Source organism: Perissodus microlepis, chromosome 2, assembly GCF_051167445.1.
Source record: "Perissodus microlepis isolate ML-2025 ecotype Zambia chromosome 2, ASM5116744v1, whole genome shotgun sequence".
Taxonomy (NCBI): domain Eukaryota; kingdom Metazoa; phylum Chordata; class Actinopteri; order Cichliformes; family Cichlidae; genus Perissodus; species Perissodus microlepis.
In genome coordinates this window covers 2536783-2552500 of record NC_140462.1, presented here as the reverse complement: position 1 = coordinate 2552500, position 15718 = coordinate 2536783, and the positions used below count along the sequence as shown (strand labels likewise).

At 41.1% G+C, this 15718-nt stretch overlaps 2 protein-coding genes across 6 annotated transcripts in view; both read right to left on the bottom strand.

The window, feature by feature from the left end:
• The window catches only part of myot (myotilin), a 35215-nt gene extending 27087 nt beyond the window's left edge, over positions 1 to 8128 (bottom strand). For both annotated transcript variants that reach the window (XM_084940066.1, XM_084940073.1), the window contains exons 1-2: positions 6173 to 8128; positions 92 to 124 (exon numbers count right to left, since the gene is read on the bottom strand). In XM_084940066.1, the coding sequence (XP_084796192.1) occupies positions 92 to 99 (8 nt within the window). In that variant the 5' untranslated portion in view covers positions 100 to 124; positions 6173 to 8128. The remainder of the gene's footprint in view (positions 1 to 91; positions 125 to 6172) is intronic.
• Positions 8129 to 8217: 89 nt separating this feature from the next.
• LOC146391997 (mitogen-activated protein kinase kinase kinase kinase 4) overlaps positions 8218 to 15718 on the bottom strand; it is a 57726-nt gene continuing 50225 nt past the window's right edge. For all 4 annotated transcript variants that reach the window (XM_084940020.1, XM_084940028.1, XM_084940038.1 and 1 more), the window contains 3 exons: positions 13524 to 13683; positions 12999 to 13138; positions 8218 to 12905 (listed from right to left, as the gene is read on the bottom strand). In XM_084940020.1, the coding sequence (XP_084796146.1) occupies positions 12822 to 12905; positions 12999 to 13138; positions 13524 to 13683 (384 nt within the window). In that variant the 3' untranslated portion in view covers positions 8218 to 12821. The remainder of the gene's footprint in view (positions 12906 to 12998; positions 13139 to 13523; positions 13684 to 15718) is intronic.

Genomic DNA, 15718 nt, shown 5'->3' with positions numbered 1-15718 from the left:
AAGATTTAGGATAAAATTAGGTTAAATTGAGTCAAGTATTACTTATGGTTCATGAAAAGGAAGCGTGTGTTCGTGTGCAGGTCTAACTTACTGTTCCATGTTCCAGGATGCAGTGACAGAGGTCCTGCAAAGACAAAGGGACACTCTCAAACATGCTGTGCTACAGTGTTGTAGAAATGAGTGTCTGCAGGTATGACTGAACACATACATTTCATTTTACAAAGCACCAGCACAGACTTTTAGCCACTAATAAGATGTTAATCAAGAATTAGATTCCAACCCATTAAATCACATTAATTCAATGTTTTTTCCAACAGTTCGAAACACGGTTCAGTTGTTGTTTGCTTCTGCACACGAGTCACATGTGCAGTGGGGATGTAATTATGTGATCTCCTGCTGAATTTGTGAGTTTACTCACAAAGACGTGAACAGCCTCTAATTTGAAGGTAGTTTCATTTCATTTAATAAACATGACTTAATACTTGGCTTAGAAACCCTTGCTGGCAAGCACAGTGGTGAGGCGTTTCATGTAGTTGTTCAGCAGGTTTGCACACGTCTCAGGACGGATTTTGGTCCACTCCTCTTTACAGAAACTCTCTAAATCCTTTGGATTTCTTGGCTGCTGCTCAGCAACTCAAACCTTCAGGTTCCTCCATAGATTTTCTGTCAGACTGAGCTCTGGAGACGGGCTCAGCCACTCCATGACATGGCGGTTTGTTTTGGGTCAGTATCAGGCTGGAAGACCCATCCATGACCCATCTTCAGTGTTCTGGCTGTGGGTTTTATGGTTCATTGCTCCATCCATTGGCCTCTTAATGGGGCTTAGGGTTAGTGTAGTCAAGCTGTCCTGTACCCTTAGCAGAAAAACAGGTTCAAACAGGTGTGCTGGAGTGTTGGGATGGTGTTCTTTGGGTCACACACATTCTCACATTTTTGATTTCTGCCAACCCTTCACTGAATCATTTATATGTTCACTGGCAAACTTAAAACAGACCTGTATATGTGCCTTCTTAGGCAGGGTGACTTTGCATCGCAAGATTTCAATCCATTATAGCGCACCGATGGTCTTTTAGTCCAGTCCAGCCTTGTGCAGGTCTACAGCCCTGACGTCCTTTGGCAGCTCTCTGGTGTTGCCCGTGGTGATGGAGAGGTTGGAATGGAAGAAACTGATTATGTGGACGGGTGTGCTTTATACATACGAGTTGAGATCAAGCGAATCTGTAACTGATCGACTGGTAGGTTGATTGAGCCAATCTGTGGGACCTTGTTCTGACTGCATTTTAGGGGATGAAATACTTCTTTCTGTCTTTGGTCGATAGCCTGTCTCTTTCCATTAAATTGCAACAAGCATAAAATTGAAAAACTATTCATTTCCTTGTACGTGAGCAGACTTAAAAATTCAGCCAGAGATCAAATAATTATTTCCTGGATTGTAAGCCTCCTTTCTGCTGTCTTTCTGTTTTGTGTCAACCATCAAATAAGTAACACATTTTTGGATTAATGCTGAACATGTGTAGGCCTATAAACAAAACTGATGTCGGCACTGGTTTCAGTAAAATCTTAAAAGTTCTGAGAGCATCTCTGGCCAGCTAACGCCTCAGACAAATGCTTGATTACATGCATTTCTATTGATCTGTTGTTTCTTTCAGGTGGTGATATACAAACACAGTAACTATTTATCATCCCCAAACAAATGAATGGTCACGCACGCTTACGCAGACTCAAAGTTAGACGTGGAAACAAATAAGCTTAAACGCTTGAGCTCACACACTGGATTCCTCAAACAGGGCACCAAATCACTCTTGTACCAGGTCACTGTTTCTCCATGACTTTGTTTGGCAACAGCATGGCCATATCTGAGCTAACTGAAGGCATAAGGAGACTCATACACCCAAAAGATTCCCTCAGATCTCAGCCTTACGGCCTTGGGAGGTCTGTCTTGGTTTCAGAGAAGGAGCTGCCTGAGGTTCAGGTTTCTGGGCTAAATTAAACTTTGTCACCTCCTAAGCACTGCACAGACTGTCTGAGCTGTGATAAATCAAAGCGTCTCCATGTCGAAGTCGCAGAGGTAAAGAAAAGTCTTTACTCTAGGATTATGTGTGATATACATTTAATCTACAACAGTACATCTTAGCTGGCTTACTATTTGTACTAGTTGTGCTACATGGGGTCACAGCAGTCAAATAAACACAGCCTAAACATTGTCTAAATGAGAGGATCACAGCTTAAGAAAGAAGAAACAACTAAGGCATGTATGACATCCGTGTGTACATCCAGTTTTCCCCTCACATAATCACTCCAAACAGCTGTGTGTGCGCGTACTAAAGCCCACTGCTGATACAACAGCAACTGTTGCTAAACCCTTTGTATCAATTGTCTCTCTTATATAACTGCAGAATTTGTGGCAGCGACAACAGGACACATTCGTGCAGTGCAACAAATCCACTACCTGGCAAGCAGCAGATGGACAGAGGCACACAAGCAGTGGCAGCCAAGTTCAGTGACGTCCCAAACAAGGATGTAACATTGATATTATCCGACGACAGGCAAATCAAAGACACTGGTGACAGTGGCATCCTTTTTGCTTTAGTGTAGGTGAAGACTGAGCAGTATTAGACCCTACATTTCCCATAATGCAACTTGCTGGAGGCTTCTCAGTATAACCTCCCTCCCTGGGTGTCCGATGTCGACTGTCATGCCTTCAGATTATTAAGTTTTTCTAAGTGCCTTAAGTTTAAAGTGAGACGAAAGGACGTCCAGACTGACAGAAGATGTTAAAACATGAATCCAAAGGAGAGCAAACATCATCACTAGATCGTCCAGAAGCTTATTGCCAGTTGGCCTTTAGCAGCTCTCAAAGAGGAAAGATGCTACCCATCTCAGACCTCCTGTTTCCCTGAAGCCATACCCAGTAAAACATGGCCAGGAGTTCGGTGGGCTCCTACACCTGAGCTCTGAAGACAGTGACTGGAATATTTTTTGTTTCAAAGTCATTTGAAGTAATTGTTGTACTGTACACAATTACAAAGACACAAAGACACACCAAATCTAAAAGAACACAAAACACACAAAAGCAGACCAAACTGCTACAAAGAACCACAAAACCATAACTTCCAAATTGATTCTTCTTTTTCTGCTGTTCCACTCACACATTTATACCTGAGTTTACGTTCGAGCCTGCTCTGCTCCTGTCATAAGTGAGAGTATATCAGCCCCTGACTGTTCTGCCTCTAGCTTCAACCTGTTTTTGGATCTACGGTCTAAGAAACACGTTGTCCTACCACAAATATCTCCACACACACCTGCCTGCAGGGCTGTATTTGTCTGTGTGGTGAGAAGCATTAATACAGTATAATGCATATATAAAATCACATATCTTTAGACCAATCCTAGGTCCCTATTACTGCAGACTGCTACTCTGAACATTTGCATGTAATTTGTCAATATGGCTTGCTAATGCGTATGGCACACGACTCTGTTGCTCACTGATGTGTCAATGAAGAATCATGGCTGGTATTTTTAACAGCATGTTGAGCCCACTGATTCTGTAACACGGGGAAAGAGGAAGATGGCTGCACTCTGTCTGAGTTCAATATTCCAGTAAGTGCATTTCCAGTGCACCTGTTCTCACCTGACAGGAGAAAGCCAGCCTTTGGAGTTGAGTCATGGTGATGACAGTTTGTCATTTGGTTTGCTATTAAAAACGGTGAGTGGTGATAGTTAACAGGTGCCACAAACGTATCCTCCTACCTGTGTTATTAGCATAAATGATCTATTTTATACACTAACAGCATGTATAGATGTGTCATTTACAGTTATCAAAGAAAACTGAGCTGTCCTGTAGTCGACGAGGAGATTCTGACAAACAGGAAGAAACAGTCAGCCTTGCTCATTTAAACAGACCCCTCATTGCAGCTGTACACACACCATGAAGCTTTCAGCCACTAGCAGCTCTCAGCTGTGGACAGCAGTGGCACATTAGAGCAGAAATCCAGAATGAAGTGGACCGTGTTAAAATTAGCTAACAAAGCAACCTTTATATAAACCTGTGGGCTTTGAAAAGTACCCTCCAAAAATCTAGAGTAATGTATTAACCACTGAATGTAGGAGGTTTATAACAGGCTAAGCAAAATGCACAAACATCATGTTAAACTTTTTCTATATGACCCACATGATGTATGTTCCATACATCTCTGTGACCAGACCAAGAGCTCAGCAGCAAAGAGAAAAGATACAAAAAGGCACACACTGTTGCTTTAGTCAGCTGTAATGATAAAAGTAGCATTACATGATGCATACTGCACACAGCTATTATTAGTTATTTATGAAAAACTGAAATTATAAATCTAGTACTATTCATTGTTGTACATTAAGAAATATATTTAATACATGGGTCTTTCCATGGAATATCTTTGTAATTAATAGATAGAAGACTCTACAGTAAGTGAATGTAGCATTAGTGTCAGTTTATACTGTATATGTTATGATGTTTTGTGATAGCAGCAGGATATGATAAGGAATTAAATTGTATCTTCTCTAACAGCATGAATCTTGGTTCACTCCAGCGTTTCTCTGAGACTGTTCAGATACAGTAGTAATTTAAGCTAAATTAATATTGGTAACAATGGTTGTTTTGGTGTGTTCCAAAATAAGTCAGAATTCGGAAATTTGAAATTCCCAGTTGGAAATTTTTTGTGGAATTCAGATTTCCCCCTCGGAAAGTCAGAGCAGACCAACATACCCAACATAGTTGTTGGGTATGTTGGTCTGTAATGTTGTGGGGATGGAGCTGGACTCCCTTAAGGTGGTGTCAGAGAGGCGGATGTTGTCCAAGATAAAGACAATGTTGGATAATACCAAATAATTACCAAAAAGCACCACTGAACGACACAGGAAATCATTCCTGCCTGTGGCCATCTCCCTGTACAACTCATCTACTTAACACACTGTATACTGCAATAGCTACACCCTTTTTGCACATGCTCTTCTTTCTTATTCAGCCATTTATCAATAAGTGACTTAATTTTTTAGTGAAGAGGTGATTTCAAAGGCCAACTCTTTGTAAAGGGATAACAAAGATAAATTACATTTTGAATTTTCTCAGTTGCATCACTCCAGAAACCGTCCTAGTCCTCAGCCTATGACTCTCCAATTCTCCTACATCCTCAGCTTGGCTGTGCACAGGACCAATTTAGCGCAGACTGGGTCACCTGATCTCTCTTTTGGCCAACCAGAACCCAGTGGCTGAACACAGTGTCACACAGGCATGCCAGGCTCGTACACACACACAGCTCAAATTTGGCTGGTATGTCTTATGTTGCCTCACACTGCAGGACATGTAACTGACACAGTTCCTTTTTTTATTTATACCCTTTAAATTCCCCTCTTCATTTGCTGCACTGGATATCCGATGTAGATAGTTTGCAACAATGTCTTTGAGTGTGCCTATATATTTTTCAAAGACTATCATTGTGCTAATTTAAAGATGTGCAATGGGATGTTCTCTTTTGATAGATGCTGTTTTGTAACAGTAACTACAAAGAATCTTTAGTGGTGTCACTAGAAGCTGAAGGCAGCCAGGGGAAAGTAAGTAGGTAGATCAACAGATGGATAGGCGAGTAGAAAGGTAGGTTATTAGATAAGCAGGTAGGTAGGAAGCTACGTAGCTACATAGGTTGGTACTTAGAATAATAGCGTGTCGAGGTAACTATTGTCAATGAAATATAGCTAGATAGCACATGACGCAGCATATAAATTATAAATAACTTTAGACAGATCATTCCAGCTGTCCTCTTCCTTCTGGCTGCAAACTCAGTCACTCCAGTACTGCCTGCAGTATCAGGATCCCATTGGCCATGGACCAAATGAATTACACCATTTGATTATCTGATTAACTTGACTTTTGCTTTCTCTTTTCTTTGAATCCTGACAAGGAGCAGGGCTTGAAGCATGCCACACATGCTGGACTTACACTTTTGCGAAACTTTCTGGATGTCTCTACCAAAAAGCTAATGATCTGAAATGCAAGCTGGGTTGCACAAGTTCCTCCATGCTGTAATGGTGTGTCATATGCTTCTAGCTTAATTTAGACAAGCAACAGGCAGCTCTGCATCTTCAACACAATCTTTAACCCATCTGAAGTGAACTTCCGCAAAAATATCCCCATCCTTACCTGTCTGCTTTATCCCCAGCAGGCTACAAAACCAAGACTAACAACAAATATATTGATCCAACAAGCAGCAAATCCAAATGCTAAAACCAAAACTGCTATATGACTGTGCGGCTGCCAGTCATGGCTTGGTCACTGGACGCTCCTGCTTTGGGTGAGCTGACACACACATTTACACACAAGCAGGGGCTCGTGTGTGTGTGTTGAAGAGGTTGGGGTGTGGGACGGGGTTAGGGGGGAATATGAGGAGGGGGGTGAGAAGAAGCCATGTGGGGTTCGGTTAGAGGGGTACGGAAGGAGCAAATTTAGAGCAGAGTGAAGTGTTAATTAATGGTCAAAGAGAATAGGGAAGCTCAAGTCTGCCCCAGCCGGTGCCTCATGCCTTTGTGCTAATGCGCACAGCTAATGCCAAATCCAAATGACCATGGATAGCTGACACAGAGCTAGTTGTTGCACGATGCTGCACAAACTATAAAGATATATTGTTCCATCTGAAATTACAAAAAGTGGCGGAGGCATCATGACCGGACCAAACTTCATCCAAGTGTGAGAGACGGGCCAGAAAACCTGCAACCGGTGCCAGTGAGTCTTTGGGTAGAAACCTGAGAACCAGAGAGAGTCGGACAGACGGAGGGAGACGTGAATACACAACCTTGGAAAACAGATCATACTCAAGCTCAGCTCATCAGGGCTTTATTCATCATATTTCACATAGATCTAAATGATGCAATATACTGAGTACATCAAACAGAATCATCTCATGCCAAAAGGCTTCACTTATTAAAGTAATGGACATAGAAGCTTCTGGGATAGTTTAAGATACATGCCTGAATATGCAAAACCTACATTGATCCATACAGGATCCCTACAGGTCCTCTGCGAGGGGTCTGGGAGCTTGCACACCTTGTACAGCATCTTTGCTGTTTCTACGACTGCGCTCTTGCTCTTCTGGACAGAGATTTTCAATGTTGTTCCTGGGATCTGCTCGAGCCCCTGTCACTATCGCCCCTGTCACTATAACTAGTGCTCTGCTGGGACCACTGCTACCTTCACCCTCCACATCTTCTCGAGCTCTTCTCTGAGCCCTTGGTACTTCTCCAGCTTCTTGTGTTCCTTCTTCCTGATGTTGCTATCATTCGGTATCACTACAGCTGTCTTCCTCTGCTTGTCCACCACTACTATGTCCTGTTGGTTAGCCATGACCACTTTGCCCGTCTGAATTACGAAGTCCCACAGGATCGTAGCTCGGTTATTCTCCACCACCCTAGGTGGCGTCTTCCATTTTGACTTCAAGACTTCCAGGTTATACTTGGCACAGATGTTCCTGTACACTATGCCGGCCACTTGGTTATGGCGTTCCATGTATGCCTTCCCTGCTAGCATCTTGCACCCTGCTGTTATGTGCTGGATTGTCTCAGGGGCATCCAGGGTCTTGCCTGGTGTGATAGACCCCAGCCTCTATGGATCTTGTGCTTAGAGCTTGTTCCTGTGCTGCCATGATTAGTGCCTCTGTGCTGTCAGTCCAGCTTTGTCCAGCCACTGGTAGGACTTCTGGATGTCAGCAACTTCCTCTATCTGCCACTGGTACATATCGTGCAGGGGCCTGTCCTTTCACGATGGTTCTTCTCCTTGGTCTTCTTTCTCGGGTTTCTGCTGCTTGAGATAAGCTCCAAGCACAAGGTCAGTTGTGGCCTGATGAAATCATGGATGTTCGTCGTCTCATCTGGGACAGTTGTTCTGACTCTCACTGGTCCTCGGCTTTCTTCGTTCCACTTGGCGCACAGTGTCAAAGTGCTGGATTTGGGGTGAAACCCTCCATGCATGGTAAGGAGCTTGCATGTCTCGATGTTAGTGGCTTCTATCCCCACTTCAGTTTTGGCCAACAGAAATCTGAGTCTAATAAAATGATCCTTTCTAAATGGGAAATGCATTAAAAACATATATGTGATATTCTTTTTCTTTTCAGTATATTAGAGTCATCATTAGAAAATGAGTGACAGAATGTTTCTGTTCTATCAGTGAAAACTAGAAAGAAACCGAGACGATACTTGATTCAACATATTTATTGTGGCCTCACCGTTTTTTACCATTTTACATGGAAACACGAGTTAGTGTGCGGTCGTATCAAAGCATGAGGGGTACAGTGTACAATGCATAAAACAAAGGTCCAGTGCAAAAATATACCAAAGTATCAAAAGAATTATCTTATAAATGATACAGGAGCAGACAGATATATTTTCAGATATTTAGCCATATAATATTTGGTCTTATATAATCTCAAAACAACGGTTCTGTGGGTCAAATAACACCAAAAACTTCCAACTAAAGAATAAAGTCAGACTACCATGTATGTAACATGTAATTAGTTGGATTTTGGAAAATATCCCCCCCCCCCAAATTCACCAGGAAAATCATTTTGCTTATTGATGAATGACGCAATAAATGTCAATATTTAATCTTAAAAGGCTAATGTATACAGTCACCACCCCTTTCACATCCTCTTCCTCCTTCTCTTCATCACAACCAAAGCTATATAGATATCCAAACATATGTTCTAGGTATTATTTAAAGAAATTAAGCCTCTTGAAGCCTCTTCCTCGTTCCTCCTATTGACACTTGACTAAAAGCTCCTAACTACCTCCTCCAACTGTCCTTCCTTTCCTTGAAGACTGAATTCTGCCTTTTTAAACACCAGTTTTCATCACACTCTCCCACACATCACATCCACAGGGTGGAAAACAACAGCTGACACTTAAGTGAATACTGCAAAAACGCAAGCTGCTTTGTATTCATTTTTTTTCATCCTGTATCACGCTTCATCCCACTTTGCAACACAATCTGGAGAAATAACGAGGTTGGGCTAAATGTTTGGGTCCATCTCCATCAATTAAACCTTACTTTTAATCTGAAAAGCTGTGCAAATCTACTTGGTGCAATAAAGATGTGCAATCTGATGCGACAGGTCTCCGTGAACCGAACAGAAATAAAAGGAAGCGGGCGTGGGAAGCTAAAGAGACAGCCAGGGTGGGAGCATGACGCCGAAGATGGGGAAAAGATGCCGAGGGGATGAAAAGTGGCAGCAAGAGGAAACGTGTTGTGAAAAGTGAGAGAAAAAAAAGAGTTTGTGGGAGAGTTAAGGATGTGAGTCACCACAGGCCTGATACAGAATCACGTTTTTAACCAGTGGAAGGTGTAGGAGGAAGTGCGCTGTTCCCTCGCTCTCTCATTAGTGATACAGCGATCGTCCAGTGCTAAGCAACAGGGAGCAAAGAGTGGCAGCAGGCAGACACTTTGCTTCAAATAAACCAGAAAAATATCCTCATTCTCTAAAAGAGTAGCTTAAGATCATAAATGGATAAACCCTGATAAAAAGGAAACTGTTATTAGGTGTCAAACTGGTCAGCTTGCAGATGAGCTGATTTCATATGCTGTTACTTAAAGCAGTCCAGAGAGCAAGACAGATACTCTCAATCGTTCCAATGTTAAACCATGTAAAAGAAAAGTGGTTATTGTAACAGAATTTCATAATAAACTCTGCAATTTAATCAGTTTTGAAGACAAATGAGAATTATGGAGTCAGAACTCATTTTAGAGCTGGTTTATTTCCCAGCATATACCCTAAAGGTGTATGACAGAGTGTGGAAGCAGGATGAGCAGATGCAGGCTGTTCGATAACTGAAAGTTAGAGCTGAACAAAAACTATAAGAACTGTGGAGCACTAGGTTTTGGTCTGCTCTCCTGTCTAGTCTGGCCACGGTCCTGCTCGGGAACCTGACCAAAGCTGTCCGTTCTACACTGTCACCTTTCCCTGTAGGCCTGACCACAAGCTAGCACAGCAACAGTCTCTATGTACTTGTCCTATTCCATACTTAAAACAAAAACCCACATATACAGTAGCCTACAGGTTTTTAAAAAATGTTAACATTATTGGTAAAAAGTTAATTAAAAAAAAAGCAAGCTAGGTAAGGTGTATTTACTCGTGACATGCTTGCCAGAATTTAATTTAACCAAATTTAATTTCAGTTGTTACCCACTTCAAACAAGGACAACAGTTTTAAGGTGCCTTACAATCTGAATCTATGTAAATATTAGCGCAAAGTATGCTACGTGTGTACAAGTTACTTTCTTTTATGAGAAAAGTGACTCATTTCGGTACTGCTAGCCAAGCTTTGTTTTCATATAACAGCTAACAGCATTAGCTAGGAACTGCAAGTTAGCTAATAGTTGCGGTATATTTAGGCCCTGTTAGCGAGCACCTCTTAGCCTGGTAATATTAGGTCACAATCCACTATGTTAATGCACAATAGCCACGTTAAGCTATTTGTTAAGTACGTCAGACAATCAAACACCTTCTGTCCCCGAAAGAATCGTAAGACGTGATTAAAACTTAGCAATAAGACAAAAACTTCATTTTCCAGTTCAAAATATTCTCACAGAACCAGCTGTAATATTTCTCACAAGTCATAAGTCTATAATAAAAGTAAAATTAAAGTATCAATGTATATAAAAACATTTGGCACAATTATGATAACGACAAAATTCAAGAGTGTGCAGGATAACGTAAAAAACATAAAATTAGCCGTTTAAGCAAAATCTCGTAGAACAGAATAATAAAATGGATAAATACGCAGATTCACATTTGAAGGTAAAAAAAACGCAATGATTTCTTTACCTTTACCAAAGCAAATAATACTTAATGCATACATCTGTGCTATTTAATACACAAACACTCGTAACATTGACTTGTATGTATTTTGTTGCAACACTTTGGGCCTGGGCGACTTTCCAAGGTGATCTAAGAGTTTATCAAATTAATAACTTGATTCATAAATGAGATCAGTTGTCACTTGTGAATCATCTGTTAGAATCAAGGAAGCAAATACATCAAAGCTTTCATCTTTGGTTTCTTGCTTTGAAGCTCATTGAATAAAAGACAAAGAGGCCCAACTCACTACACATCCTATATTTTATATTTTCAACATGTTGCCCCATCAAAAACTGGTCCCACAGTGGGTAGTGTAACAAATACTGATCCAAAGGTTAGCAGTGCTCTCTTCAATACTGACGACAGGATGGCTTTTGATGTAACGCGTATAAGAGGGCAACTGTGCAAAACACCTCTCTTATACACGCAACAAGAAAATCAAACAAACAGAATTCACATTTGATTTTAGACGATTCAGCCAAGTTTGTGAGACCTGCGAGCAGCTCACAATCAAAGACCGTGGGGGGCATGCACGACTCGGTTTTAAGATTGAATTTCACATTCGTAAGCCTGCAATTCTGTACATATATGTAAAGATGCCGTGTAATAAAATATTTAGAAAACAGTGCATCTTACAGGATTATATACAAGCTATACAAAAAAGAGCGAATTATACTTGCTTTATATCTCTATTTATCTACACTATTTATGCTGCACATTTAAATTGCTCCTTTTATGGTAAATGGCTTTTAAGGTCCTTTGCAAAAAGAAATGCGATTTAAATGACGTGGTCCAGTTCTGTGGTAGACTGACCTCTCACACTTAGAGCCGAGGGGAGGGGCTGTGCTAGCAACATATATTCAAACTAATTCAAACTATGCAACGCAGCAAATATACCCATCAGTATTTTTTTTCCCACACTTCATAACGAATTTGCAGACTAGTTGCGTGAGAAAATAATTCCTAAAATTTGATAGTGCTATATATTAAATAAAATAGTGATATGTATTTAATAAACTAGAACATGAGTCAGTACAGTAATATGATAGTTTGTTTGGGTTCTACCACTCTGATAAAAGCAATTCTATCAATTCAAGGACTTCATAAATACCGGAACAGTTTTGAGGTATTGCAGACAGGCAGCGAACACTGTGGATCTAAAACTGCTCCAAGGACGTAATCATGGCACGAGCAACAAAGATGGAATGATATGAAGCAGCCCACATTTCATTAAATGCCCAGGTGATGTACAGAGTGAACAAAGCTACTGACAGACAAACACAAATTAAGTGATGATTACTCTCTGGTGTGTGCAGCAACAACTGTGATCCAGGTGTGAGGATGCCGATGATCCAGAAATGCATCAGAGCTGGGCACTTTAAAACGCACACAATCGAATACTTGTTATGCACATAATTAAGTCATAATTGATTCTTGAAAAAAAGAAAAAAAAATCCAGGCGCTGAACAAACAGACTGAACTTTGAAGCCAGGTGTTCACGTGAAATCCCAGAACAACCGTCCACGTGAAGCCCTCGGTTTTGGTGAAGCGTCACGTAAAATAAAGGAAAATAGACGCTGGCACAGCTGCTTGTACCTTTGAACATTTCTGTGGATGTGTGTTTGTGCTGAAAATCATGTCCAGGCGTCAGTGCTGTGATCCACGCGTCAGTAGTCGAGGATGGAGCGATGAATTCAAGCTTTTTTCCTGCAGGCGGATTTTTGACCAACTCAGTCGTTGATCATCATGGTTTAACATGGCGACTGCACAAGGCTGAGGGACGGATGGAGGAATCGAGCAGACTCTTGCAATGGTATCCACCACTTTACGGAGGTCAACGCAGGTCAGCACAAAGCCAAAAAACACACAACAAAGCATCACCAGGATAACCCAGAACAACGAAGGCAGACGCCCACCAGTCGATCCCAGAGGTAACTGGTCTCGTTGTTACCAGTTGAACAGCGAGTTCTGTCCGAGAGTCATGAAGTAAATCTGACTGCTGCCGCCCGACTGCACCGATGCAAAGAAAACCTGCAACAAGACGGCGCTTTTAGGAACTGAAATCACACAAACAGAGCATAAATAAAGCGAGCGAGGCTGTTTTTTGTCGTAAGTTCCTCCTACCTTGTCATTCCTTTCACACAGGAACTTCAGCTTTTGAGCCTTTTTATGCATGAACACTCCCTCCAGGTTCCCCGTGTTCGCTGACCTCAGCTCTATGGCCTTTTCTCCCCAACCCATCACCTGGTTAGACTGCAGGTAGGCTGGATTGGAGAGAAACAGACGAGTATGAGAAAACAGTCTAAATATGTCTCCTACATTTTTACTCCTTATACTTGAATACTGCCTCATCTCCATGCCCCAAAAACACACACACACAGATTGACTACCATCTTATTTTTAGCCCACCCTGTCCCCGATCTGTCTCCACTGAATGTGGTTCAGGTTAAGTTCTCAGTGGCAGGACAGCTGCTCATCCAGATCTAGTGAGTCGAACTGGAAAAATCTACAGTGATGTTAAGCAGTGCCTGACTAATCGTTGCAATTGCGTCGTTGTTAGTGGTACCTGCACAAAGACGCACTGTGTACAAAAATAGACCTTTATGGGTGTATAGAGCATTTGCATAAAGATGTGTGCTCCAACATTACCGACAGATGTAGGCATTTCCCCCCACTGCAGCACTGTATCCTTGGTGATACGGCCATAGGTGTCAATGTAGACGCCCTCGTCTTCATAGCAAACCAGGACCTCTGTTCCAGCTTTGTTTGGCAAAATGATGATTGCATGGGGACGGATGGGACCCGGGATCTGCAGAGTAACGCACACACAAACACAACATGAACACTCTTTTTTTTTTTATTATTGTTTGGAAAGAAAAACCCAAATTAAAAACCCCAGAAAATACTATCATCTATATGGATTGCAGAAAACATGAAGGCTGTTCCTTCATGCTATTTAAGTGTTATCTTACAGTCACTGGTGATCCAAAGACTAAGGTTCAGGTCTAAATGCACAACCATCGCAACAATCAAATGAAACAAATCCATAGTTACAACTTTATTTCAAAGACTAGATTTCATGATGAAACTAAAGTCCTTGACTAAATATGGCGGCATTGATCAGAACTGACCAGATACTCAGATTCTTAATTTAATATCTGGAAAACAGTTTAACAGAGACTGAACACAGCAGCCTGTATTTAAGATCAAATTCCAGGAGGAAGTAAAAAAACAAGTTAGAGATTCGATTTTATGCGAAGACACATTTCACTGCTCAGTTAATCTAAGTTTATCTAACTTTAACTTTATTTAAATCCATTCAGAAAAGTGTTATTACATTATTTCACTGAGAATATCTTCATAGTAGTTACCTAAGAATATATTTAACAGTTCAGACACATGTTCACAACAGCTCAGGATGTTTATCTAACCAGATGAAAAACATCTCAACTAAGATCCATTTACTTATCCAGCAGAAGGACGAACCCAACGCTTCAGAAACAGGTTTCTAATAAATCAAAGGGTCCATCAAGCTTTGGTCATTGGACAAATATATCAACTATCGACGATAGGCGGAGCCTTTCGCTGATGTTTTTTTTATTTTTTTTGCCCGTGAATACATTTGTTAATAATGTTGGTTGAAGCTAAGAGAAGCAGTCAAAAATAACGGCGCTGTTTTAACGTACAAAAGCATTTTATTTAAATTAAAGAACCACAATGTTGGAAACAAAGAGAAACGAGCTTCTTTCTCCCACCGTAACGTGTTTACAGGCTGTTCCAGTGTTTATCTGTCTGACACACTCGACCGAACAACAAATACAGAATTAAACAAAAAGTAAGTTAAAAATCAAAATGTCTCTTCCAGTGAACATAAAACCCTCTGATGTAAAGTTAAGTCTTTTGTTGGATTTGGCGCATCTCAAATAAATAAATGAATAATCCGAAAAGTATCTATAATAATACTGAAACAAACAAGAAAAGAAAAATATTCCCTCCAAACAAAACTTAGAAATTTAAAATGCGCAAATCAGTCTGTGCATCATTGCATTGCTCCGCCCATCAAAAAGTCTGCAGCTGCACGACTTTTTCTCCTATCGTCGGTTATTGGACTGTCGGTTGGAACATTTTTACATATCGCACAACCTTAAAGTCCATAAACGTGAAGGAGAGGTGTGTGTTTGTTGCCAGCCTCATTTAATATAGAAACTCTGAAATATCTGTTCAGACACTTTTAGCAAACTAGTTATGAAATATTCCAACCAGCCAGAAGCGTTCACTGCAGCAGGTCTGACAAGATTTAACTATGAAAATAAATCATTGCAACTTTCTAAACACAAATATCAGACAAACTACAAAGATTAGGACAAACACTGCAACGTCAATGAATCCTTTAACAGATTCCACCGAAGCAGAAGTCCTATAATAAAAGAAGAAAATGTTGGGCTGAGCTCTGTGCCCGACACAAACACACAAACACTGCGCTTCACACCGAACACCTTACCAGAGTGTGAGCCACCACAATCCTGAGCATGAGAACAGGCATCCACAGCCGCAGCGCAATCTTAATCCTCTGCCTCGGAATCAGCATTGTTACATAGTTTGCAGGCAACAACAGGAGATGGCTGCACGCGTGTGTGTGTGTGCGTGTGTGTGCCTGTGTATACTTCTTTAAGTGGGTGGGCACATTGTGTGTGTGTGAGAGAAAACGTTTGAGGGTTAGGCTTCACTTACAGGTGAACTGATTTTAACAGTAACAGAAATCACTGTTTTGACGTCTTTAACTGATTGTGTGTGTGTGTGTGTGTGTGTGTGTGTGTGTGTGTGTGTGTGTGTGTGTGTGTGTG